Raw genomic sequence first — 26,793 nt, forward strand, 5'->3', positions numbered from 1 at the left:
GTTGTCTGTTTGCTTGCTTGTTTTGTTTGTTTTTTTCCTAGACAGAGTTTCTCTGTGTAGCTGTGGCTGGCCTGGAACTCTTTTTGTAGACTAGGCTGGCCTCAAACTCAGAGAGTTGGGATTAAAGGTGTGTGCCACCACACCTGGCTCCCCCAGGACTACTATTCTTGAGTTTTGTTCTGTGATGTAGTTTTGTCTATAAGACTTGTAGACAGAACTAGAGCCATGTTTAGCCCTGAGCTTGCTGCTCCCCACTGAGATAGCTTATACACTCTGACTGATGCCCCATCAATATGGGATTTTTGGTCTAGGTGGGGACAGGGGTTACCCCCCCCCATCCCCAAGCCCAGGAACTCAAAGCAGCAAGCTGGGTTTTGACTTTTACAGGACTCTCTTGGCCTAGCTTCCTACCTCTCAGGCATCTTGCTGATGTCTGATGTCCATTGTCTTGAACGTCATTTCATATATTTTGACTATTAAAAAATTGTTTCAGGAAGGAAAAGAAATCTTGTCTTTGCTTCTCTATCTTGGTCAGAATTAGAAGTCTCACATCTTCTTCCTTCCAGACCACAGCTTCCTTACTCCAACTGGCTTACCCCGTGACTCATACAGGCTGCGCATCTCTCATCTGAGAATCATGATGCTCAAAGAGCTTTGGATTTTGAATTGACTTTGGATTATGGATGGTCAACTAGTAAAGCATGGACAAATAGTCCAAAATAAAAAAAAAACTTCCTCCTAGCTTCTGGTCCCTAGTGTTTGCATTAAAGATACTCAATCTGTGTCGTGACATTCTTTACCTCCTGCTTTCTCTGCCTGTCGGTCTCTCTTTTTCACTTTCCTTCCTATGTATCAAAGATGTCGTACGGTAGTGCATTTAGCGATGTCCCCAGTTCCATTCCCAAGTCTGCCAATTTCACCCAGCGGAGTACATGGTAGACACTCAATAGGTTTTATAATGAGTGGATAAATAACAGAGAGAATGGAGCACATATTCAGTTAATTTCTGATAACTTCACTTTATTGCTAAGCAACCTCTAAAATAGACTCTTTTATGCTTCCTATGTCTCTCTCATCAGGAACAGTTACAGTGTAGGCAGGTTATCTTTTATATATAAATATGATTTTCACAATTTTACATTAGTTAGGACATATATTTATTATAATTTCCCTGCAAAAGGTGGTCTATGAATCACTACGAAGCCAGCAGAAAAACTTAATGTTTCAGTTCGAAGGGAATTCAGAGACCAGTTCCTATTTTTTCCAACCTTATAGGTGAGGAACTAGATTTTGAGAAGATTGATGGTTCAGTTAAAGCAGTTCCCAAAGCTCATACAGTTGGTCAACGGCAGAGTTACGAACAAGTAAGTTGATGCAGCACCCCCACACCAGATATTGCAGTTCCTCCCTCTAGAAGTCCAACATTCACCATTTTTAATGTTTCTATCCAGATTTTTGAATGTATGGAATATAATGAAGAACTATGTTTTTATATCCATCTGTTAATTCTAACCTCTCTTGTCAATCCAGAGTCAATTCTGACCCAGTGTTCTCAATGAACCACTGTCTGTCTGTATTTGCAGGCAATCTGAATGTGTTTCCCACTAGAATCTGCCTTGGCTTCCCAGATTTAATCGATAGTGGAGTACTCATGTGATTTCTAGGACAAGGTCACAGAATCATACAGCATGGCTCATATTGGGAGCAGCTCAATACTTAGTCACGTTCTTATACGGAGGAAAGCATCCTTTGAAATGTTAGTACCTTTGCTATGAGAGATGTAATATCCCTGCCATGTAGCACACCCTATGTGGGCTCTCATACCAACAGAACACTCTACAAGTTATAAAATGGGTGATATAACACATTTAGCTCTTACAGAGAGGGCCCATCAGGACAGTCTACTCCAGAAATTGGTTCGCTAAATCTGGAAAGAGTTTTGATGTGAACGAGAAGACTTTTCATTTTTACATTCTATATAGACACTGAAAACTATACTGATCCACTCTATATAGAAGCTAATATTCATGGGCACAGCTTAGCAGAAATGAAAGCAAGACAAGGAACAGAAGATAATGAGAGAAACATGAATAATGGCATCCCAATGAGTACATTTGAAATTCACATGCACAGAAACATTTGTTGAGTACAGATAAAATTTAAATACCCATTTTAATCACAGCCAGAATGTACATACTGAGCTGGGGCCAAAATAAACATTACCTGTAAATAGGATTGATTTGAACTGGTAAGGTGGCTATTCTGATGTTTATAAAATTACTGTAGTTCTCTTGACTTCTAAATACCACTCCATTATTTTTCCTGCCTTTCTGATGGTTGAGTAAGGGCATTGAGTTAATTCTGGTTATTAATGTTGAGCCATTTCCCCTTAAACATTCAGTTGTGGGCACAAAAACCTTTCAGAATCCTCTTTCTGTCTGGGATGGTAATTGGTAACTTTATAAGTTAATCCATCAGCAGAATGGGTAATAAACAGAGCCCTCCCTGTTGACATGGACATACAGTATTCACAAAAATCACAATCTTGTTTCAAGTCATTAAAAAAATGCTAAGGGTTGTTTGTTACTACAGCATAACTTGACTCATGCTGACAGATATATCTGCTCTTTCTCTTTTTTCTGGATGGAATTGTCTTGGGATGAGCATTGGTAGGAATTGAGGCACACTGAGAGTAATGTTAAGAGACAGATGAAATGGGGCCATATTGAGAACACAAAGAAAAATGCTATTTTGGCAGACTTAGTAGATGTTATTTTTTAGTATACCTACTCAGTGGTTATTACTATTTTTTTTTAAACAACCCGAGGATTCCTGCCATTACACAGTGATTCATTCTTGATGCTGGGTAGACACTGAGGGAAGAGAGAACATTCCATTTCTTAAATCTCTTAGGCTGATGTAAAAACTATTTCTAACCTACATAGTGTGGATTTTGTCCTATGAATATTTATGTATTTTCTCTCCCAAACAGACTATAATTCTTCTAGCTAAGAATATTTTATATCTCTTTTGTGTACTTCTGGAAAGGTCCTAATGCATGATACAATCAAGCTAAAGGCCAGCTCCATCCACTCTCTATTAGGGAGTTAACTGCCTTAGGATTCACTATTGACCAACTCTTGGGCTGACTCCTAGAGGATGGGTCTATTCTCACATTTTCATTTCCTGAAGGTTCTGGAATGTTTTCTGGGAATCATAAGGACAGGAGTGGTGCAGGGCAGAGAGAAGTACATTTGCAGTCAGCACACTGTGTTACAGTCCTTCTCACTGGCAACCAACACAGTGAAGTAAACCAGATGAGACACATTTTCCAATCTGACTTCTTTGAACACTTGTTTCATTCAGGGGGACATGTATTCTGTTAGGTTTATTTTCCCGTTCACTGCTTCAGGCCCCTGGTGCTTTTCCTTTTCCAATCTTTCTAGTTGCCATTCTTAATTAGAAACGATCCACCAAACCCAGAAGTCAACTGCGACATTTAAAAACTCAGGAGTGGATAATAGAAAAAAGGTACTCTGGGAGGAGTCCGCATTTAGTGGAGTTCTCAGAATTGCCATTGGCCAAATCACACTGCAGCTTCCTCTCCACATCTGGTTGTGCACCTAGGATCCCAGTTCACTCACTGCTCTGGTTGGAGTGCTCTGTTCCTTTGACTGGAGATGCTTTGTTAAGTTTTCCCTGCTTCTCTTGATCCTGGATTTAGCTTTACCCACCAGATTATGTCTTAAACCTGTCTAACTATGACGTTATCTGGAATTCAAGGAGTATGCTATTGATTTTTTGCCAACTACGGCATCACTCTACAGAGCTCCTTCCTGCTCCGCAGTACTTACTAAGCCCCTGGGCTGCTTGCACTGCAAGTGGAGAATATTATTCTCTGTATTTTTACACACTGAGGACACTGCACTCACTTTCCACACTACTCATTTGGCTTATAGTACCTGTAATGTACCTGACGGTAGAGTAGGCTCTGTAGATAGTGATTAAAACTGGGAGGGAAATTAGACAAAGATACATTGTATATATGTATGAAGTCAACAAAGAATAAAAGTTGCCAAATAACAAAATTAATTAAAAAAAAAACATACAGCAGACCTGAATCCCTGTCCTCAAGGTACTCACAGTGTAGTAATCCACAATCCAATTATGGGCATGACTTAACATGGAGTCTATCAGGCTAAACCTGTCTCTTCATCCAGCTAACAAGCAAGTTCAAAATGATTTTGCAATTCCTAAATGAGGTCTCAGTCATGTTCAAAATTGAATTTTTATCAGAACAAGCTAAAAAATGGTTGACACATAAAGGTATAGTTAGAATACCCCCACTAAGCACATATATATTGAACAAAGAAAATAGAAAATAATCACATGTCATACTCAGTTTCCCACAACAACAGGGAATTTTTTTTTTTTTTTTTTTTTTTTTTTGCCATTAACCACTTGGCTCCTGTATCAGGCCCTGAACTGGGATGCACTTGTCCCATGTAGTCCTTGCCCAGAGTAGCTGACCAATGTCATACACAGTTGTGGTAGACAATCTTGGTCTTGCAATATGTTTCTCAAGGCTTATAATTATTAGCTGGGCCCTTTTATACAATAAATGGGAGTGAGTGTGTGCTGGTATCCTGAGTTCCCTTCTCATTGGCCTCAACCTCAAAGGCTTGCCTCTGGAGACAAACTGATAGAGTACTGAGGAGAAAGCCAGATCCACACCACATCATCCCATTGTGTATGTTAAACAAGTCCTAAGTGGGGTCTTGGGAGAAGAAATGGGGAATGAATGCTGATATCCCAATGACGAGTGAGTCACCCTCCTGCAATTAAGAATTCAGCTCTATGCTGAGTTATCTACTGTTTGGTTGGGTACAAACAACAGGATTCCATTAGGATCCCAAGACCCTATCTTGAATCCCTACACCTCTTCCTCGGGTCTCCTGAGGCTCTGTTCTGTGTGTGATCAAGCAAAATGGACTTTGTCTTTGTCTTGGTGACAGGCCCAGGTGACAACCACTTTCTGCTGCGACTAAGCGTATATCGATCTAGCCAGATGGGACCCCAAAGCCTGCTGGGAGTTGAAGGACACAACCAAAGGAAACTAATATTTTAAACTCACTAAGGACAAAACAAGTATTTTACCCCATCTCTCAGAGTTTGTAAGGCCCCTTTGAAACATCAGACATATGAACAGTGTATTCCACAAGTTCTGAGTTTCCAGAATCACATGACTTAGACCAAATCTTGATGTATTTCAACAGTCTTGCCAGTCATGTGATCCATAGGGATGTAGCCTCCTATAGGTAAGGTTCTTATTCACTTGGAGTGAATCAGATTCCTGTGACCTAGGGCCAGGGTCATATGGGAAGGGCTCCCCTTGGGTGCTGCTGGAAGAGCTAGGAGGGTAGTATAAGGTTCTCAGATGGCCTCTAGGATACTTGGCTCCAGTAGGGACATGAAGGCTGAGGAAGTGCTTGTTTGCAAATGCCTGCTTGCAGTGCTGAGGATGGACCCAGGGTCTCATGTACGCCAATCAAATGCCCACTACTGGGTCCCACTCACTCTCTCCTTCTAGACAAGATTGTTCCTCTCCAAGTCTTCATTCTTCTGGGTATCAGGAATGAACAGAGCTTTCTAAAACCTTTTATGTGTTTCTAGGAAGTCCTTATCCCACCCTCTCCTGAAATATATCCTCATTGCCACTATCCACCTTGAGACTATTTGGACTAATTGTATTATCTGTGTATCCCTAACTGTGTTGGTCGCCAGAACTCAGATCATCCCTTCACTCCCTTCTATACTACTTCCTACCCCACAGTATGTGCTATCACCTAGCATCTTACATATTTCACCTATATGTATTTCCACCAGAATATAAGACCCAGGGCAAGAATTCTTATCTGTTTTTCATGGGGGAGGGTGGGTTTGGTTTTGCTGTCTGGAATAGTACATGGCACACAGTAGGCATTTAAGAAATATATGTTGGATGAGTGAGTGAACACCATAGAGATGGCCAGTTCTTTGTGAGAGCCACTAATTATAAGTCATTCTCTTATTTATATAAGATGACTATCTCATTGACTCCTGGGGGCTGGATTGGCCATACCCACAGTCTCTTGATAGACTGCCCAGAATCTGTCTCATGATATCACTCCGGGAAAAACCCTTGACACTCTTCCATGTCAATGTTTACCAAAGAGACTGTGTCCGATGCCATTATCCTATCTCAACCCTCTGCACCTAGCACATTCTTTAATAAAACATGTAATCCAGAAGAAGGCAGCCATTCAGATATTTTGGAGGTCTTGGTATATAGGAAAGTGGCTGTGATGATGGGCACATAACTAAGTTAGCAGACTCAGTAGACTCACTGGTCTTGTTTACTATCTCAACTTAATTTCTGACTCACCCAGCTCCTCAGAAGCCAGAAATGCTGGGTTGATGGCAATATGTCCTCTCCTGGAAGGCTGTACTCATGTCTGGCCCTACACTGAAGCCTTTCACTGTGCTGTCAAGCTGTAATATCATCATTTTTATTCTGCAACAGCAACCAACCTATCAGACATTGCAAAGGCTCCCTCTTTAATGACATGTTCTATTACTAAGCTTGTCTGTGTGGCATTTCAGGGTAGGTAGAGAGCACGTAGATGACCTGTGATGACCTGGATTTAAGGATTGTAATCTATAACTTTTCAACAAGTGTTTGGCTAGGTGGTTTCGGAAATACTAAAATATGAAGCAACATGTTAGAATCTTCAATCCCAAACAAAAACACAGGAAATGTGAGCAGCGTAGAGCCTTCTACTTTCATTCCAAGCTTCCAGCTGGCCCTGGACAAACTCAACCTTAGAAACCAGTCTTACCACCACCTTGCTCCCCTTGAGGCCAAGATGTTTACATAAGTCCTCCTGAAACTGTGAGAGCCCAAAACAGCACATGGAATGCCATAGTGATAGATTACTCTCAAAGTGTTTGTCATGCTAAGAATACATACATTATTTTTCTGTCTACTACATTTTAATCCCTATCTACCTTGGGATATTCCTTCACTTGAATGCAAGCCCTAACTACCACTTAGCAACAGCCAGTAGAGCCATACCTACAAACTTGACATTGCACACAGGTATAGGGACCTATGAATGGTTACCACGGACAGGCAACAGAATCCCTGGATATTCTTACAAATTAGAATAATAACACTCCTTATTTTGCCACCCTGGAAACTCAAAGGCAGATACACAGAAACTTCTCTCCATCACTGCTATTTCCAAGTCTTCAGAGTCTCTCTGAACAGCTCCCACTATCCATGACGAGATCCACCACGGTAGGCACAGCTATATTATCATGTCAACGGCACACTTGAAGGTCATTAGTAAGCCTGGATGAAGGAAAAACTCCCTCCAGGACCTGGATCGGTTTGCAGAGTTGGAAGAAATAGATTTCAAAGGACAGATCTGATAGGCTGACTCCAAAATCTTGACTTGGAATTCCAGTAGTGACAAGATCCAGACAGAAAAGAGTGGTGATCAAGCCTTGGCATCAGCCAGTACCACTTTCCTGGCCCAGTAGAGATGGAAGGCAGATGGGTTCATGGATCACCAGAACTACAAATTCACCTTCACTTCTGATTATAACTTTTGTTACCTCAACTTGTCTTTCTTTCTAGGTTGTAAATTTAAATTGTATTTGAAGGATTTACATCATCATAAAAGCCTATTCCTGATCTACAAGGCTTGTCTCATCTCTATATATTTGTGAATACATGGTGTGTGCAATACACATGAGCACTTCAACCCTACAACCTTGTAGGATCATGGTCTGAATCTCCTTTCATGGAATCTGAAACAACAGAGCTAGATGAATCCTACACATCCCACTGTCTTCCACAACCCAACTCATTATCTGTTCGTTCCCTGTATTACTGATTGGCATGATTCTTTCTGTCTTTTGTGAGAAACAGTTATTTTCTTAGTATGCTTTGGAGTCAAACTCACCAAACACACACTCACACTGGATCTCCCCCCCCCCCCCCCCCGGATTCTCCAAGCATTATGTAAGACCCATACGTATTCCATCTCCAGAGTTCACATGTGGAGTATACACAGCAGATGCTAGATCCCAGACTGCTCTCTACATACGATGCTTTTGGGCTGCCAACACATAGCCATCATTGCATATTCCCAGAGCTGCAGGCTACTGGCTCTTCCCTGGCTCACCACTGTCTCAGGTACAGTAGATTTCCTAATGATGTCTCTTTTATGCCGAAGCTGAACTAGGTCAACAGTTTGATTTTTAAGGGCATAGGCTGAATAAAAAGAATGAAAACAGGGAGAAGCTCTCATGGACTAAGGTCCCGGGTATGAACTTATGACTACTCTTGAATGTTGATTATTCAAAGGGTTTAGAGTGGTTCTACTATGTGTTATGTTCTCTGAGGATGGGGTTATTTTTAATTCAGTTCTGTAGTCTGTTCAGTAGCCTTTACAGGATCTGAGGCTAATAAACATTTAATAAAATGTTTATTGCATAAATGAGGGTCCCAGTAGCAATATGGATAGGAAGAAGATGTCATAATATCAGCACATTTGGGAGACAGAGGAGGGAAAATTGAAATCAAAACTCTAAAATCCACAGAGAGGGCCACCACCCACGAGGTCCAATGCAGAATCCACTCTCCCCTCTTGAGGAATTGGTACCAGAGTGTTGGAGCAAGTACTAGGAAGGGAGATTTTTATCCCTCACTTCCTTTTGTGTGGGGCCCAATTTGAGTATCCAAGAATGTGATATATGAGCTGTCCAGTTGAAATGCAATCATTTTGTTGTCTGTGTTAGTGATACAGAAAATGTTCAATTATATCTATTAATGGAATGGAAGCAATGGCACATGGGATCAGAATGTCATTTCTATTTTCCTTCAGAAAGCGTTATGTGTGCTTTCCCCAGCAGGTTTATCTGGTTTTTTTTTTTTTGTGGTGATTAGTTCTAGCTCAGGCTATTAATAAAATGAGTTAGCATTTCTTCTGTATAATACCTGGTAGTAGAAGAGTTGATGGTACAAAGAACTCACACAGGGCTCGGCCCTTGCCACAGTTAATCATGCACGTGGCTAAGCTTCTTGCACTGAGTGGAGATTTTTAACAAATCAAGAGCAAAGAACAATTATATGTCCTGGACAACAACTTCCCGGGATGGACATGCCAGGACAATGCTTTAGCTAAGGAAATGAAGACAGGCAGGGAGGAGCAACTTTGGACCTGCAAGGCAGCTGACGGTTTTCTATTGTGTGGGGGGGCGCTATATACCTCTTTGTGTACCAGTTCCATTGTCTGTATTCTAGGTTGACTGGTCAGGGGGCAGAAGGGCTTGCTGACCTATTACAGCTATAAAACACTAAGTGTCAGTAGGAAAATGACAACATAGCATGATCACCTCCTGTTTGGGATGTGTTCCTTGCTTTACCTCCTGAAGCTTGGGACCTTGGACTTTGGTTCTGACATATATTCCACTAAAGAAAAAGTTCCATTTCTTAAGGATTTTACTTTTCAAGGGCAGCTACTCTGATAACGTCTAGGAAACCCAAGGAACAGGTATATCTCTTCTTATGGAGTTGATTATTTATTTATTTGTTTGTTTGTTTGTTTATTTATTTATTTATTTGGTTTTTCGAGACAGGGTTTCTCTGTGTAGCTTTGTGCCTTTTCCTGGAACTTACTCTGTACCCCAGGCTGGCCTTGAACTCACAGAGATCCACTTGCCTCTGCCTCCCGAGTGCTGGGATTAAAGGCGTGCGCCACCACCGCCTGGCTGAGCTGATTATTTTAATAGGCAGTTTTCCTAACTATAACACTTGGTAGGTCTCAGAGTGTGATCCCCGAACCAACAGCAGCAGAATTACCTGGGTTTTGGTAGAAATGCAGATTCATGTGTTTACTCCAGATGGCCTGAATCACATAATTCTGAGAGTAGGACCTAGGATCTGTGTTTCAACAAGCCTTTGAGGTAACTCTGATACGTACATGTTTGAGAACCACTGCTTTAGCCCAAAGGAGAAAAGGGAAACTAGGATTTGAGCATTTGGATGTGCCAGAGAAAATGGCTCGGGGTCTTTTCCAATCACACTATACAACTAGCTATTTAGAGCTGGGCACAAAGTGACATGTTGTGTTAAAGGTACTTCTCTGCTACAGTGAAAAAGGACAGACATTTATGCCCATTCATATGTCCTGCATACAGATTATATATGTCTATACATGTATATGTATCTATGTGTAACATGCTGACCTGTACATCAATTTCTCAGTGGTTGGAAAACAACCACTCTACTAAAAAATGCATCCCTACCTCTGTCACATTCTGCTTTCCTGCCTTGATTTATTTTCTTTGCAACAGTTATTGCTTTCTAATATGCTGAGTTAATTCTTTGTGTTTTTGCTGGTCTCTTCCAATGAGAATATATATATATATATATTTATATCTCCTGAGGGTGATGTGTTTTATTCTCCCATGTCCCGCATTTGGCGGTACCACCCTGAACATGCCTGATCTCCATCACTCATGTTCTTAGCACTGAGAACCATGCCTAGCACCTAGTATGCACTCAGTAAATATTTGTTGAATGAGTGACTCCTTGCTCTGGAAGTTAGAAAAACACTGGGGTAGGACCCAAACACTGTAGCAACTGTGCACCCCCTTATCTGGCCGTGTCACTACAGCATGGAGCTTTGCCTTTCAGTTCCTGTTTTGGGCTCTGAGAGAAGTCTGTAAACAAGGCCCTGGTCAGTGCCATCCTCAGGAACTTAGTTCATCGTTTCCAAATGTATGCTTTCAGTTTTGCTAGTTACGGGGCAGTGTCTTGAGTGACTGACATGTTCATATAGCTGGCTGGGGCTAGAGGGATAGTCTACGGCTATGCATAATAATTGTTGAGACACAGTAGGGAAAAGGTACTATAAAAAGAAAACTTGGAGGCTCCAAACTCTAGTTTTTATTCTACCCCAAAATTGTCAAATTCGGGCAAGCAGCACTGTCTGGTCTTGGGTTCATCTTACTGACCTCACATCTTCTTGCAGTTGTTATACATATCCATTCATGTGTTGTCTGACTAATGCCTGGTTCCTGAACTGGTAAGTTCCACGAGAACAGGGTCCATTTGCTCACCTACATTTTAATACCCTGTAAGCAGCTGTAGGCATTTCTTAACTATGTGGTGTGTAAACAAATCCCTATGAGGACCAACTGATGATTTCTGCTTTATTGGCCTGTGTCTACAAGTAACCAAGCCACAGGTATGCAGATGTGTGGTGTAGAGACCCCGGCCTAAAGAGCTATCCAGTCACAGGGAAGAACAGAACGCTGGTCTGCACTGGCCACTTATGTAGACAGTGGAGGTGGCTATGCTGTGCAAAGCTCAGGCCAGCCATCTGGCTATCAACCCTGTGGCTTGGAAAACCATGGATACGGCAGTGACAGACCACACAATCATAAATCTGTTATTTCTAGTGTTCAAGTATTCCTTTGCATCTTCAGCCTGACCATTAGGGAAACACACACAGCACTGCTGACCTCTCTGGCTGTGAAAATCACAGGAATAGACTCAATAGTTTCTTGGTATCCGCCATGAGAAGAGCACTCAAGAAATGGAAGCCTCCTTGTCTGATTCTGCCTCTGCAGCCCTTGTACACACATGTTAACCAATGAGGTTTCTAAGGATGCCCCGCTCACCAAGGACTAGATCCTAAGGCAGTTACTAGTTCATGGGAATGCCCTCACCAGTTTTGGTTGAAGGGAGCATTTCTAAAAATATCTACCTCTGGGAATGTATGCTTCCCCAATGAGTCTTGCAATGTGCTATGGCTTGCTATCAAAAATTGAAAAAAAAAATACTAACAGTTGATTATTATTCCCTGAAGGTGCTGAGACCTGTCACTGCATGGATCAAGTTTAAACTTGGCCTGCCTGCTTTGGGCTACCTTTGCCTCTCTTTCCTTCCACTTTTCTCTCTCCCTCAGTCCCTCCTCCCTGGTAGAGTGAATTGTACTCCTGACTCGGCCCCGCCCCTTCTGCCTTTCCCCCATACTCTCATCTACAGATGGTCATTCATCTTTGTTCTGGAAAACAAGTTCTGTTGCTAGGAAATCAGAAAATTCAAATGGCTGTGGTTGCTATGATCCTGATTAATGACTGCAATGTCAATGGTGCCCCCTTCATGAAATAGAGACAGACACACTCTAGGCATCTGTCCTCAGTGTGACAGGTCTTTCCAGAAAGTGGGAAGGCAGTGAATCTAAGGGCCTCCAAGCTCAACAGAAATTATTTATAAATCACTATATATCAACAGCTTTAGAATCATTTTATTAGAACACATCCAAGAAAGAGACATATGGAAAAAAAGACAGCAGCAGTTCCCAGTCATGCAAATGCCCGTGTTAAGGTTCTCCATTGGATTTAAGTTCAAGTACAAAGACAATCCTTTCCTGAGCCAGGTGCGATTCCAGAGAATGACACTTTGCATTGCGAGCACATACCCTTCGCAAAGTTCAGAACACTGAACAAGTCACTTTCTCACAGCAAGAGTGTGAGACACATGGAAGTGTAAACTTTGAAGGCCCCTCTTCCCTGCCCTCCCCATCACCCAGCCTGGGAAGTGAGCCCAACTTCGGGACCTCTTAGAAATAAGGTTTAGTCTATTGAAAATAAAGCAGTGGGCCTTTAAAAAAGGTTAGAAAATGAGTGTTTTTTATATATATATACATTTATATATATTTATATGAAATGGAATCATCCCTGCCTCTTGCCTTGGTCGGGGGGGGGGGGGGTGTCCATGAAATTTTGTTAGGGTTCTTTCTAGAATGTTATGGAGGACGTTAAAAAAATTTATTATGAAAAATTGCAAACATATACAAAAGTGAGAATAGTATAATGAAGACCATGTACCTATCACCTAGTGTCAACAGTTATCAACATGTGGTCAGTTGGCTTCATTTAGGTCTTTCATGTTTCCCACCCCACCCAACAGGATCACTCGAGGTAAATGGGACCGGAAGGGTGGTCTTCCCCCAGAGACCTCAGACAGGAGTGGAGAGGACGCTGTATCAAACAGAATGTGTGGAGGGAGGTGGCTGCTGCCAGCATTTGGGAAAGGCTGGATTTGACCCTCACCATCTGTATCTCAAGCCCCCCACCTCATTCTCATGATGTAGAGGAGATAAGTTACAGTAGAAAGATGGCCTTTTCCAGATTAAAGGTGGGGCACTGTTCACAGAAATGTCAACCTGAAGAGAAACTCAAAGCTGAATGTACCTACCCCTTTAGCTACTCTGTCAATTGGAGTTGCAGACTTTTTGGGCAGTGAGGGTCGGATGGAGGGGGATCCCTGGGGCTCAGGTTGGGAGCTGGGGGAAGCACATGGGGCCCTGGGGCCTCTTGAAGTCCCTGCTGCCCCACCATTTTGGACTTTGGATCGAAGCTCGGCAACCTCATAATTGCACCCAGGAGAGAAGGAGGGAGGCCCAGGGTGAGCCCATGGCCCAGGCGGGCAGATTTTGCTTGGAACATGTTGCCCTCTGAGCAAAGGCTGCACCCCATACCAGCCCTGCCAGAGCAGTCTCAAGAGAGTTGGGTGACTGGAGTCCTGGTGGGAGATCCCAACGGCGCCACGGCTAACCCGGTGAGCTGCAGGGACAAGTCCCAGGCTGCGCGCTAAACGTAAGTGGAGAAAGGATCTCCAGGTCCCAGGTGCCACCGAGGAACAAGGTTGCCATCCTGTTAAGAAAAGGGCTGGGCTCTGTGATTTGCATATGACTTTGCAAAAATCTGCATGAGATCCCATCGCCCTTTATAGAAAACAGTGTTACATCATCAGAGCGACCTACTCCTAGTAACCCAATGCACAGAGATAACCATTCGTTCAGAAGAGAGCAGAGAGGAAAGCAGAGCTGGGTAAGACATCCCTTGGTCTGAAGGTTCAGAAGAATCCAAGCAGGTCCAGGATCCAGATGAGGATCACTGACTGGCCACTTGTTGCCAGAACTCAAATCCATCTCCTTTTAACTCATGAGACCCCCCCCAGACCAGTCCTGCGGTGCCCTCCCAGCATCTCGGACACACACATAACAGGAGCAGTAGGAATGACATCAACAGGGGTGCGGTAATGACAGGTCCTACTGGCTGCTCATTTGTGTTCATTCAGTACCCTTGTTAGACTCTTCGTAACCTCTCTCAGGGTCTCCTTCCCTACCGAGCCTAGCTGTAACATTTAATTGAGAGAGAGAGAAATACAGAAAAGTTTACTCATCCCTGTAGATGCTTGGCAGTAATGGGCTTGAAGTTTGTGAGTTTTGTGTGGCCAGATTCCATGACAGTAGTTTTCCTATGGTCAGGGGCCAGTTTGGGCATACTGTAAGGCTGTCTGAGGGAGTGAATTACTAAGTGGGCTAGTGAGTCTGGGCAGATTGGAGACACAGCATCTATGTGAAACAATATATGGATTATTGTTTCCCTAAGAAAAATGACATTCTTCTAGCAGTCACTGGAAGAGTGAAATATTCTAAATGGCGGTGGATCCTAGGGAAAAATGCAGCGTCAGCCGAGTATGACTTTAGGTTTGTCTGGGGCTCGCACCATGGAGTCAAAGGCTTCCTCTCACCTACCACACAGAAATGAGAAATCCAGCTGGAAACTCTCCCAGCCAGACTTTCAGCTAAGCAGAGGAGACTCGAGCAGCGGGCTGAATGGCATTTATTCTAGCTGCCCTGAGCACAGAGAAGGTGGGAGACATTCCAGATGGTAGAGGGAGAAGAGATTGGCAAGAGAGCCAGGAGCTGTCTAAACGCACATGTGAAGTCACTCACAGGCAAGGCCCTCATGCGCCCAATTCAGTTACCGCTCTACAGTTAGAGGGGTTCAAGAATTGGAAAGCACGTTTCCCTCAGTCTAATGCCACCCTACTATGAACAAGGGAGGGGGCACATGTCAGCGGTGCTCACTTGATAGATAGTCTCAGACCCTGTTTGCTGCTGCTCCTAGGCTTCTTACTACATGGGCTATATGGTCTGTAGAATTTGTCTCACTGGTAGAATTGGATAGTTTTATAAATACCGAATTATGCATTCTGCTGCTCCCTAGTTACTGTTACTAACAGTTTATAAGATTTTAAATCTCTCATGCGCCTAAGTGCTGAGTGTTTCCATGCATCACAACACATACCTGTGTCACAGGCTTATGGGGGTCAGTGTGATTGTCCTCAGTTTGCAGGCAGAGGCCCGGAGAGGTCCTGCCCAGGATCACACAACCGGCAAGTGGATGATGGGTGGGGTGAGCTCTGAATCGAGGTTTGTTTGACTTCAAAGCTGTCCTTAACCACTAGCCCCGTCTATTAAATGATGACTGGACATTTGTATGATGTTGAGTCTAACGTATCCCTCACATACGTGTCTCTCTTACACTCTGAGACCAAACTGGAAGTGGCCTGAGTAACTTTATTATATATATTCATTAGGTTCTATAGAAAATCCCTTTCAACCTCCCATTGTGATTGGCTCTGTGCACCTGCAAATCTATTTGAAGACAGTTTGATGTAATAAATAAAACCCATGTAGAGACACTAAATACATGGTATCCTTAGACTCCCGAGAAATTCACACGCCTGTCCTGGAAGACGTGATTGGATATACCTACAGGCATGCCAACAGACTGATGACAGAAAGGCATGGCTTTTAACTTTTTGTTGTTGTGAGAAAAGCTCTCACCATGTAGCCCAGGCTGACTCCAAACTCACAATCTGGCCTCTGTTTCCCAAGTGGTGGGATCACGAGTGTGTACTACAATGCCCAGCTGCATAGCTTTTAATTGTTAAAATGACAGCTATTCATGAGCCTGTTGATCTGACTTACAAAAAAATCTGACCTAATGGTCGTACTGGAGGGAAAAAATGTTTTCAGTGGAGGAATAAAATGCTATTGATCTTTCCTATTGGAAAAAATAGCTGTCACCTTAGAATTTCTAATAAGCTCACATCCAATTAGCCCACGCCTTTGGCTTTCTGTGTACTTTTCTTGTACTTGCACAAATACAAGGCCAGGGGTTAGAAATACTCCCCTGGTGACCGTGAGAGTCCTCTGAGTCCTCAGTACTAAGGTCTTTTCTATGTTGCAACTGCTCATCTTCTGGACCCTGAGTTGGCAACACTTTGGCTGTATTTGGCATCTTCCAGTATGTGTCCAGAAACACTTATCTCTGGCCTTTTCCATAAAGGGTAAGAATCAAGGAGACTCTTTTTATAGGCCTGTGACTTTTATCAACCAGATTTGCTCAGCATTTGGTGGGGGGAGGGGTTATGTTGAGATTTCCTTGTCTCCCACTACCCAGGTATAGTTGGCTTATATAAATCTTGCACTTAACATACTGTAAGCCATGTTCTAATATTTGACTCTCATAATAAAGCTCCCTGAGGCATAGTGAGATGTTCTGCAGTCACTGTGTACATGGGAGATAAGGCTAGACATCCAGCGAGATAAAAACAGCCACAGACGAAGAACGTATTTATTTAGGTGATAACTTTATGCGCATTCGTGTTCCACAAAGAACCACCACAGCTATTCTGTAACAGGCTGTTAAGTGAATCTTAACTGGAAATTGCCAGTGGTGTTCTCTTCTGTAACTTATCTGACTGAATGTTACCAAGGCTTCATCCTGACGGATTAGGAAGCCTCGAAGGCAGAGATGCGGCTAAGATAATAATCAGCCTCCTCTTGTCCCTAAGTCATGCCATGCTCTCTTGGGCACAGGAATAGTGAGCAAATGACACACACAATACACAAAACATGGGACATTCTTGGCTTTTGAATTCAGGCGTGTTCCGTTCTGTTCATCAGGAGTGGGGGATAATAGTATTTATACTATTGGAGCCAAATGGTGCTTTGGGTATTATGCCTGCATCATGCAGTGGTTTTCTTTACTGGGCTTTGCCTGTGGGAGGCCATGTGTATAGGGAAACAAGATTCAAAATTCAGCTCTATTCTTTCTGGTTGTATGACTCTGAGTGCGTTATTTACTCCCCACGTGACATGTCTCTAAAAATCTGTCATCTGCAAAATGAGGAGAATGATACATACCTTGAAGACCAGGAGGTTCATCATGTTAGGGGCTTAGGCACAAAGGCAGGGGCCAGTGGTCAGTCTCTGGACTGCCTTTCTTGCAGGCAGCCTGTGTGCTTTTCTCTGCCTGCCCAGTGAGATCAGTGACTTCTCAGGCAAAGGACGGCATCTGCCCCATTAGATGGGGAGGGGATTTTTGCCTTGAGTAGGGACTATGTGTGCTCTGTCTGTATCCTTCCATTATACCCAGGAAACTCTGTAAATACCATAACTGGCTCATGAAAATATTTTTTTTCCACCTCAAGTTTCAAACCAGAACCCAGACTGGAAATTCTACTTGCTGTAGTCATCAGAGTTAAAAACTGAGACACACAGTGGGGGGTGGGATATTGAATAGTTCACAGAGAGAAAACATCAGTACCATAAAACATACTTTTAGATCAAACTTTTCTCAAGGATTAATTTTTGCAGCATCTTGTTTTGCTCCTTCATGTATGCTACTCTGCTTTAAGGGCTGCTGGGAGCTAAGGTGCATTTGCTGCACACTGAGCTCAGGGCTCTCCATCCCACATCCTGCGGGGAGGAGACAGGCAAGGGATGCAGGTGTGGGGTGACTGACTAGGCAGTGTTGGTAGGTCCCTATGTGAGGTACCTTGCCAAGGGCAGGCCAGGTGCCCCTTCCAGAAGGAAGCCTGCCACCGCCAGCAGCATCCAAGCTCCCCACCTTTGCCTTGTCCATTTCAACGTCTCGTCAGGGAGTGCTCTGATTGAACTCTGAACCTGGACAGTGTGGGGATATCCTTGAAAATGTTTGCCCAATGTAACTTTATGGTTTCAGGTTTATCAGGAAACTCTCCCTCTGCCCTTGACTGTAGCTGAGGAGGAAGGGATTGTGTGTGTGGAAGGTCCTTGACCTTGAGACCAACTCCTGCCTCTCACAAACTCTGATGTCCATGAGGTGGCCTCTACAAGGAGTCTTCTGTGCCACTTGGGGTTGCTCTGGGAACCCTTCCTTTCCAAATCACCAGGGATTAAAAACAAGCCTGACTGGGGCTTCCTCTCTCTCCAGGGACTTTCTTTGTGTGAAATCTCTACATGTACGTCTATGTTCCAGGATCCGCCTTGCCTTTCCCTCCCATCTCTACATAAAAGAACTTGGTGAAGAAGACATCAGGCCTTTCTCACCCTGACACCCTGCCTCTGGATTTTCCCTTCTCTTTCCCAGCACACTCCAAGGCTCTGGACCTTTACAACCAAAGTCGCCAGTTCCTCTGCTCCTAACTTTGGCCCACGTGCAAATTAGCTAAATTCACTCTCTGGTCATTTTTTTCAAACCTTGAGACACCAATGAGAGGCCAAGAACTGTTTCCCACTAGGCATCTGGGGGCCTATAGAGGATAGACTCTAGCATCCAGTTAATAACCTTAGCTCTTCCTATCCTTTAAAAAAGCAATGTCTAGTAGGGATTTCGTTGTTGTTAATAAAAGTACTGAGCTTAGGGCTCTCCATCCCACAGCCTGCGGGGAGGAGACAGGCAAGGGATAGAGGTGTAGAGAAATATAATTTATATTGTAGAGAAATATAAAAAGCCACCTACTAGAAATAACCATAATTTATATTTTGGTATATTTCCTTCATATATACATATATGTATACATGTGTATATAGACACATATATGTGTATATGGACATATAAGCACAAAAATATGTACAAACATATGTACACACACGGTGCCCTTTTGTGTTCAGCAGCAAGATTAGTCTTTCATATTAAGAGAAAAGAGGTCTCAAAGCAGATGAGAAGGAAAAGTACCTCAGCTCTGGTAGCCCTTCCTTCACCTGTGCCAACCACAGTCATCATTCATCACTGTGTAATGTCAGAGACCTGATGACCAGGGGGAGATCAGAATGACCCTTGTCCTAAACCACACAGCAAACGCCTCTCAGGCATGTGGAAAATATATTTGAAAACACACCAGTTCATAAATACAGACAAGTAGAAGATACCCAGACAAAGCACGCCATTCTTTCTGAGCATTCCTGTGGCTGTCTTCCTCACCTCTGTGTGCTGGAGGCAACGCTAGGTACCAACCACGACCCTGTCTTCGAGGACCTGGTGATTCAGTGGGTGAGAAACAGCAGTGAACAGAGGAAGAGGAAGATACTGTCTCAGAGTGCTGAGGCAGGAATGCCAGGAATCAGTCCAACAGCAAAGAGGATGCACCTTAACAGGATTCTTCTCAAGGTCACAGACTTGTCTATTGGGACAGGAAACTAACTTGAAGGTATAGGGAGGCAGTACATAGATCGGTAGACAAAAGACATGAGTGAATAAAATGAGTAAAGATGATGGCATACACCGGAGAGGAGAGGTCTGCAGAGAGCTGGGGGAGCAGGGGAGGGGCTGGACAGGAGGCCAGCACTGCAAGTGTTGGGCAGTATAAGGCCTGGGTGTGTGTGGGGGTGTGCTGCTACGGTTGAGAGGCATGCTTCTGTTCCTGACACACCCAGGGACAAACATTCTATATTACACGATGGTGTGAAGCCAGGCTCAGGGACAGACCTTCCACGGTGGCTGCAGGACAGTCAGAGGGAATCACCCACCCACAGGACTTGGTAGCACACTGGCTATCAGAGACTGGGCCAACAATGCACTGACAGTCACAAACCGGGGGGCCTGGAAAAATTGGGGACGCTGCTTCTGCCCCCAATCCAGAAGTCACACCAGTAAACTGGGTTGAAGAAAAAGGAAATGATTGGTGCTGAGACTAAGGAAGGGCAAGACATGGAGTCACACACATCCACTGGTGCTCGTGTGCACGGTGATCCCTGTGAGTGCACACCTGCCTCCTGGTTTTCTGAGTGTTTAGCTGAGTGCAGTGTTTGTGGGGTCCGAGAGTGTTTTCGTCTTACCACTGCACCTCTGAGCACACAGCACGTAGTAGGTACTCAGAAAGAAAATGTGGTGAATGATGAATAGCAGCGGAGTGAAGTCACTTCAGAGATACTGGTTCAGATTTTTTGTTATGGGCGTTAGAAGTGAAATAACAAAAATATGGAGGAAGGCGGGAGAGATACAAAGAAGAATCAGGAGCAGAGAAATCCAGCTGTAGGTCGTCAGAGCACGGAGTGATGTGTGTTCTACGGCAGGGGAAAGGAGGCGTTTGACAATAGGAGGGAGAGGAGGTGATGAGCTGAACGCTGTAGTGAGTACAGAGAAGAGTCAACGAATGTGCTGGGTTAACAGCAGAACTCTTGCTGAGGCCGCAGGAAGATAAAGGCAGTTCTGTCGCCGCTACACTAAAAGAGCCATGTTTCTTGGATGCTGCGCAGAAAAGTCTAAACAGATGGTGGTCAGCACCTGCCATGATCTCCCCGACCTATCATTTCTTTTCCTTAACTCAGCGCATAAACCCCAAACTTCAGCCAAGCAAACTGACTCTCCTTGCCCAAGTTATCCTATGTGGAATGACCTTCTCTCCCACAACAACATCTTCACTGCCACAGTACGGTCTAGTTAGGAAAGTTGAATGTGGAACCATCTCTGATCATCCCACATTAGAAGCTTTAATGTTAGGACTCTGCCCACAATGCCAAACACATCACCTTGCCTTCATATGTCCACTCTCCATTTGTCTATTTAAGGAATGTTGATCAAGAGCCTTCTGTGAATTAGCACTGTTAAGATTTGCTAATGCAGTGAGGGAATGTGACAGACATGGTTTGTCCTTGTGGACTTAAAGTCTGGTGGAGAAACCAATCACATGACCTCACGGATTCTTAGGTAATTCCTGAGAGTGACAGGCACCAAGCCTAACAGCAGACAACAGTGTTGGAATGAATTCCTCTGTCAAGTCTGGCTTTCCTGTATTCTCCTCAATGCCAGTTGCTTGGCCTTTGTAACAACATACAGAAGTAACTCAGTCCTCCTGTATGTAAAGGAATTGAAGATGAAAATCAAAAGGCTGTCTATAAAATCGAGCTTGCAGAGGCGTATTGTGGGCACAGATGCTTAGTTTTGTCATGCCATACTTCTTCCCCATATCTCATATCTATCTGTTGGACAGCTAAGTGACAAACTCATCGTATCTATCATCTTTATTCCAGCAAGTTTCATTGCTATAACTCTACTACATGTCTAGTGTATTATAATAGTATAAGGTATAACATGAATGCACTGGAAATGATTTACTAGCTCTTACTGTTTAGAATTTAGAAACCTGTAGCATGTGTTAAGTCTTCATATTGGTAGTTCCTCTGTGCACACATAAATGGTAGCTAGTGTGAAATATTAAATGTAAAAAATGCTTTTTGTCACATCTCATGATGCTCTAACTTATCAGTGTATTGCCTTAAAAATCAAATTATATGCTTATCAGGATGCACAACAGAGAATAGGAAGACAAGCCATAGACTGAGAACAGATACTTACATTATAGATAACCACATGGATTAATAAGTAGAGTAAGTATACTCCTACTATTGAATTAAGAAAAACCCACAAACCTCCAAGCAGCCTACTAGACACATAGGTAAAGCTTGGTTCGAGTCTTTGGGAAGGAGAGAATTCAAGGCCTAGGAAGATGTGCGAAAATGTGCAGTCCCATGAGGAATCAGAGAGACACAACTTAACATCAGAAGCTAGGGTTCCCACAGCCCAGCAGACCACACAGGAAAGCAGGACCATTGAAAGTCCTCTGCACAGAGGTAGGAATGTAATTTGGCTCAAGAGACATGGGCACAACCTACCACCTAGAAGTTCTGTTCCTAGTTTGACACGCTAGAAAAGCTGAACTGTGTAGGCCAGGGTATACGCAGTAAGGATCCTCACAGCAGAATGACTGGAAATAGCCTCAACGTTCCGTGCAAAGAATGGATAGAGTCTGGTCTATTCACAAGACAGCATACGACACAGCAATGAAGAGCTCTACACATCAGCACGGATGGATCCCATGAAACAACAGGAAGTGACAGAATTAAAACAGAAAAGAATACAGGCTCTGATTCTAGTCAGGAAAACTACGTTACTAGTCACAGTGAAACTATTACTAAGGGGCACTTATATAGGCGGTGAGGCTATAAATTAAGATATTATGAATGTGAGGGGTATGGTCACCCCTTGGGCAAGAAACTTAGGGCTGTGTCCATGAGGGCACATGGGGGATTCTGGGAAATGGGTGGCGTTCTACTTCACCATCTGCATGATTGATATCTGCTTATTTTAACTTATTCACTCACGTCTTCAGTTGTGTTGTGGATTTTAGTACACATAGTTCACATTTGGAAACATTTTAAAGTTTACTATAAATCAGATGTTTATAATTAGGAATGCATCCTATAAAAATAAGTTTATAAATAATAATCAGAAAAGCCCATAACTCTCATGTGTACTTATACAGATTCACTATTACATGTTTCAATAAAAATATTAGAAAAAAACCAGATGCAACCTTGGTGGCCAAATGCACCGTGGAAGAACAAAACGAATAAAGATTATTTGAAAGCATCTGACTGATTGGAGACTATGATCTTGGTGACAGTTTGAGGCTCTGTGGGGGAACCAGGACTCACATGCACAACTGGGGGGGTGGGGTACGGGTCCAGGTAACAGCTGGGCAGAGTTATTTTACATTCCTCTCAAAATTTAAAATGTATATTCTCTTTGATGCAGGAATTCTACTTCTAGGGAGGTAACTTGTTAATGTATTCACAAATATGAAAAATGGTATTTGGACAAGGTTATTAATTATAACCTCGTTAGCACTGGCAACAGATTGGAAATATCCTGCATTCCCATCAATAGAAGACAAGTTTGTAGTAATTGGGTGTGCCACCATCAAAAAGGAAGCGGCTCCACATCCTGCTGTGAGAAGAGTTTTCAGATTTATTATATGGAAAAACAGAAACTAGTACCTGCTATGTGCTACCTCTGTCTGAATGTGTTTTACATTTATTTATTTATGCATGTACATGACATGGCATACACATGGAGGTCAGAGAACAACTTGTAGGAGTCCATCCCCTCTCTCCTTCTACCACGTGGGGTCCAGGCATTGAGTCTAGGTCCTTGGGCGTGGCAGCAAGCATCCTTACCTACTGAGCCACCTTAACAGCCTGACAGTTGTTTTTATAAAGAATAACAAAATAAAGAATAAATACATGTATAAGGTTTTATATTTTAAAGGAAGGTCTCTAGAAGAATATATGAAATTTGCACTGCAAGTGCACTAATGCCTCAATAGTTCATTGAAAAGCCCCAGAGTCTATCCTATTAAAGGAAACAGGTTGGATTAGCTGAGCAAGAAGAAACATAAAATGGTTTAGGGACAGATGATGTGGGAAACTTCTTCATAATTCCCACGTGTTTTTTTAAAAGTCTGATTCTGTATCAAAATAAAATTCTTTTTTGGATACAAACATTTCAGAAGCACCACCCTCTGACATATTATCCAGGATTAGAATTAATATTTTGGGCTCAAAATTGATACAAAGGAGAACAGAAAGGAAGATGAACTTCAAGGCAAGGATGAATTTGACTCAGTGTCAAAATCTTCCCGGCTCCCAGGCTAAATTTGTCCTTCAAAGCAGCATTGTCCTGGTATGAATGAATCGTATCTCAACAGACACACCCATCACAACAACGTCTCTGATGCTCCCTACAGCAACTGGCAAAAAGCAAGAGTCAGTACAGTTGTCTCTGTCAGGGACAAGGATAGAATCTCTAGTTAGTGGAAAAGTACAGACCCCCATAAGACAGGGAACTAGATCATCTTACAGTCAGGTTGCCTAGCAACAGGACATTGAGGCAGAGCCCTTGACCCTTTCACCCTGTAAACATCCTATACAAACATCCTGATAGATTGCCCCACCTTATGCAGATGACAGCTTCTTGCTCCCCCCACCCTGCAGAAACTATATAAACCCTCTTGGAGAAAAATAAAGTTGCACCTTGATCAGAATCTAGACTTGGTGTGTTTCCTTGTATCTCCTGTCTCTATCATTCCGTCCTTAGGATGGTTGAGAACCCGTTGAAGCCCTGCAGGCGGGGCATGTCTCATCTGAGGAACACATGGGACCCTGGACGGCTGCTGCCCATCATCACATGCAGGACACCTGGGTGTGAACTCAAGGCTGTAGGCAAGGACAGACACTGTCCTGTATAGAGTGAATCCATGGTTCCGGTCATCAGGGACACTCAACTCAATGACACTGAGTTTAAAAAAATCAATTTAGTGTGGTAACAGATTTGACCAAGTTTTCTGTTCTCTTCCCCACTGACCTTCTGCGTGGTCCTGCGTTAGTGGGAATTTCCCCAGCAGCCTGTCCTTCAAACAGAACCAAAATAGCATTTTTAAAAAAGACAGTCTCTGAGACTTCTTGACCCTCACAAGACTCAGCACTCAGTCTCTACAAGGGAGGAGACAGAAATCTAGTACCATCCTGTACCAGGGAAATACCTGCTCCAGCACAAACACGGCCACGTCCATAGTAGCAAGGTGGCAGTGGGAAGAGGCTCCAGTTGAAAGCTGGGGTGGACACTGTGTAGGATCTGATCCGTATGGTCCTGTAACTACTTACAGCAATTTTTCACTTAAGAGAGTCATCAAGGCAGAGATGGCTGTCCCTCTCAGGGGCACCTGTTGCCTGCTGCTCCTGGGAGATGTCCCAAGGCAAAAATTATGTCCTTACTGTGGCTCCTTGGAGAAATCCACCCAAGAGGGTGTTTTTGATTAGTTCGTTTTTCTCGGCAAGCCTGCTTTCCAGCAGCAATGATCACATGACCTCACTCCAATGCTACCCACAGAAATCGACCCCCTCCCCCACAGTGGCCAGGACAGACAGGTTGCAGAAGCCAACAGTTATGAATCAAATAGCACTCAACTGCTGGAGAGGGAAACCCCGGCAAGATGCTTCAGCCAGAACTCAAGGTCAAGAATCAGGGTAGTGGTGGGAGAGCCAGCCCAGGAGGCTTTCCCCTGGAATGCTACATTACAGCAACAGGTACTGTGGGCTGTGCTTCTTCTTCAGCACAGCACATCTGAATAGGTAGAAGGAACATCAGCTTCCACAAAGGCACACCTTCAAGCCGGAGTCAGCCTGTGTGGTCTACCCTCCACTGCCCTGAATCCCTGCGCAAAGTTTCTGCTTGGGGTTTCCCAAGGGCCAATGCTCACACCTGTCAAACAAGCTCACTGTAGGCACCGCCATCCCAGAGCCACTGCTGCTCATCCAGGAGCTCTGGAGAGCAGGCTTCCCACAGGTAGCTCTACCCACCCATGAAGCAAAGCCAGCCTTTTCTTTTTTCCTTTTTTAAAAGAGGGAAAAGACCTTCCCCACCTAAGGAGGAAAGGTAAGCAGAATGCCGGCAGGACTCTGTGGAATCCTCCAGTACTACCCTGTCACTTTCCTCTCCGACTCTGTCCTCCCAGCCGTGCCCACCTGTCCATCTGTCCATCTCCCTGTCCCCAGCAGAACACGCGGGGCTGGAGGTGTACTCACTCGGGTCTTGTTTGCCCTGGTCTGTCGCCAGCTAATCCACCTGAACATTGTGGCTTGTTTTCAGATTTGTTTTCGCCTTCCACCAAAACGCTAACAACAACGAAACAGAATTTCCCTTGGTGCGAACTTGGCACCACTACAGTGGGATTGAGTTGGTTCTGGAAACTCGCTCCTCCCAGGCAGCTCCAAGATAGGGATCAGCCTCGCTGCTGCATCCCAGCACTCACTGCCGAGTGCTCAGAGCTGGGCAGGAATCTTCTTGGGAGGCTGAAAGACTCTGGGGCAGAAATCACATGCCCACCAAGGCCACGATGTGAGTCATCAGTACTTGGTATTGAAGAGTCTGTGATAGGCATTGCTACTCCCATGGACCAGAGCACCATACTGCAACTTACTCAGTGTGACTGGGGATTCCCTGGCCTGGGGGGGGATGGGGTGGGCAGGGCAGAAGCAGCTCAAGAAGGGGGCCGCAGTGGTACTTGTTTTCTGCAGATCAATGAGCTGAACGATGAAGGTCACCACAAAAGCAGCATTTTAAATCTGATTTAACTCGGGTTTGAATATCAGGGACTGTCATTAACTGGCTTTGTGACTCTGAATAAGTCTCTTGGTTACTTTTCAACAGCAAAGAATGTTGATTGATGACTGAAGGTTTCATGATTTCTGGAGCCTCTCTAAATTTGCTTCTTTCTTTTTCTTCCTTTTTGGTTTTTCAGGACAGGGTTTTATTGTGTAGCCCTGGCTATCCTGGAAATCACTCTTTAACCTAGCTGGCCTCAAACTCAGAGATCTGCTTGCCTCTGCCTCCTGAGTGCTAGGATTTAAGACCTGCACCACTACCTCCAGGCTCTCTTCTTTAAATTTCTGATTCCAAACTTCAGGCTCACCCTGAATGAGACAAGGCCCGAGTAACGCCTGCAGCCTTTACACACAGCTCTAGGCATCGGTCAGTCACCTCTCCACTTTCCCCAGTCCTGCAATGAGGACACCATGCCATGCCGCCACCTAGAATACAGACACTTAGTGCAGCCAAAGGTTCCGACCCCAGCAGAGCACCCCCAAGGCTTCCAGTTACCTGCCTGGCCTCAACAAAGTCCTTACCAGCCCCTGCCTTTCATGACACTCACTTTTTCAGGTGATTGGCAGTTTTGATGATGGGTTTCTCCAGGGGAAATAAATTAAACGA

At 43.9% G+C, this 26,793-nt stretch overlaps 1 protein-coding gene across 24 annotated transcripts in view; it reads right to left on the reverse strand.

Annotated features, from left to right (window-relative positions):
• Nucleotides 1-26,793, reverse strand: part of Kalrn (kalirin RhoGEF kinase) — a 612,231-nt gene that overhangs the window by 167,230 nt on the left and 418,208 nt on the right. For 8 of the 24 annotated variants that reach the window (XM_052740416.1, XM_052740413.1, XM_052740417.1 and 5 more), the window contains exon 34: nucleotides 12,348-13,776. The exons of the other annotated variants lie outside the window; for them this stretch is intronic. In XM_052740416.1, coding sequence (XP_052596376.1) covers nucleotides 13,714-13,776 — 63 coding nt within the window. In that variant the 3' untranslated portion in view covers nucleotides 12,348-13,713. Of the gene's footprint in view, nucleotides 1-12,347; nucleotides 13,777-26,793 lie in introns of those variants that run through there. 24 annotated transcript variants of the gene reach the window in all.

This window comes from Peromyscus californicus, unplaced genomic scaffold (assembly GCF_007827085.1).
Source record: "Peromyscus californicus insignis strain IS unplaced genomic scaffold, ASM782708v3 Scaffold_16__1_contigs__length_79575227, whole genome shotgun sequence".
Classification (NCBI taxonomy): Eukaryota; Metazoa; Chordata; class Mammalia; order Rodentia; family Cricetidae; genus Peromyscus; species Peromyscus californicus.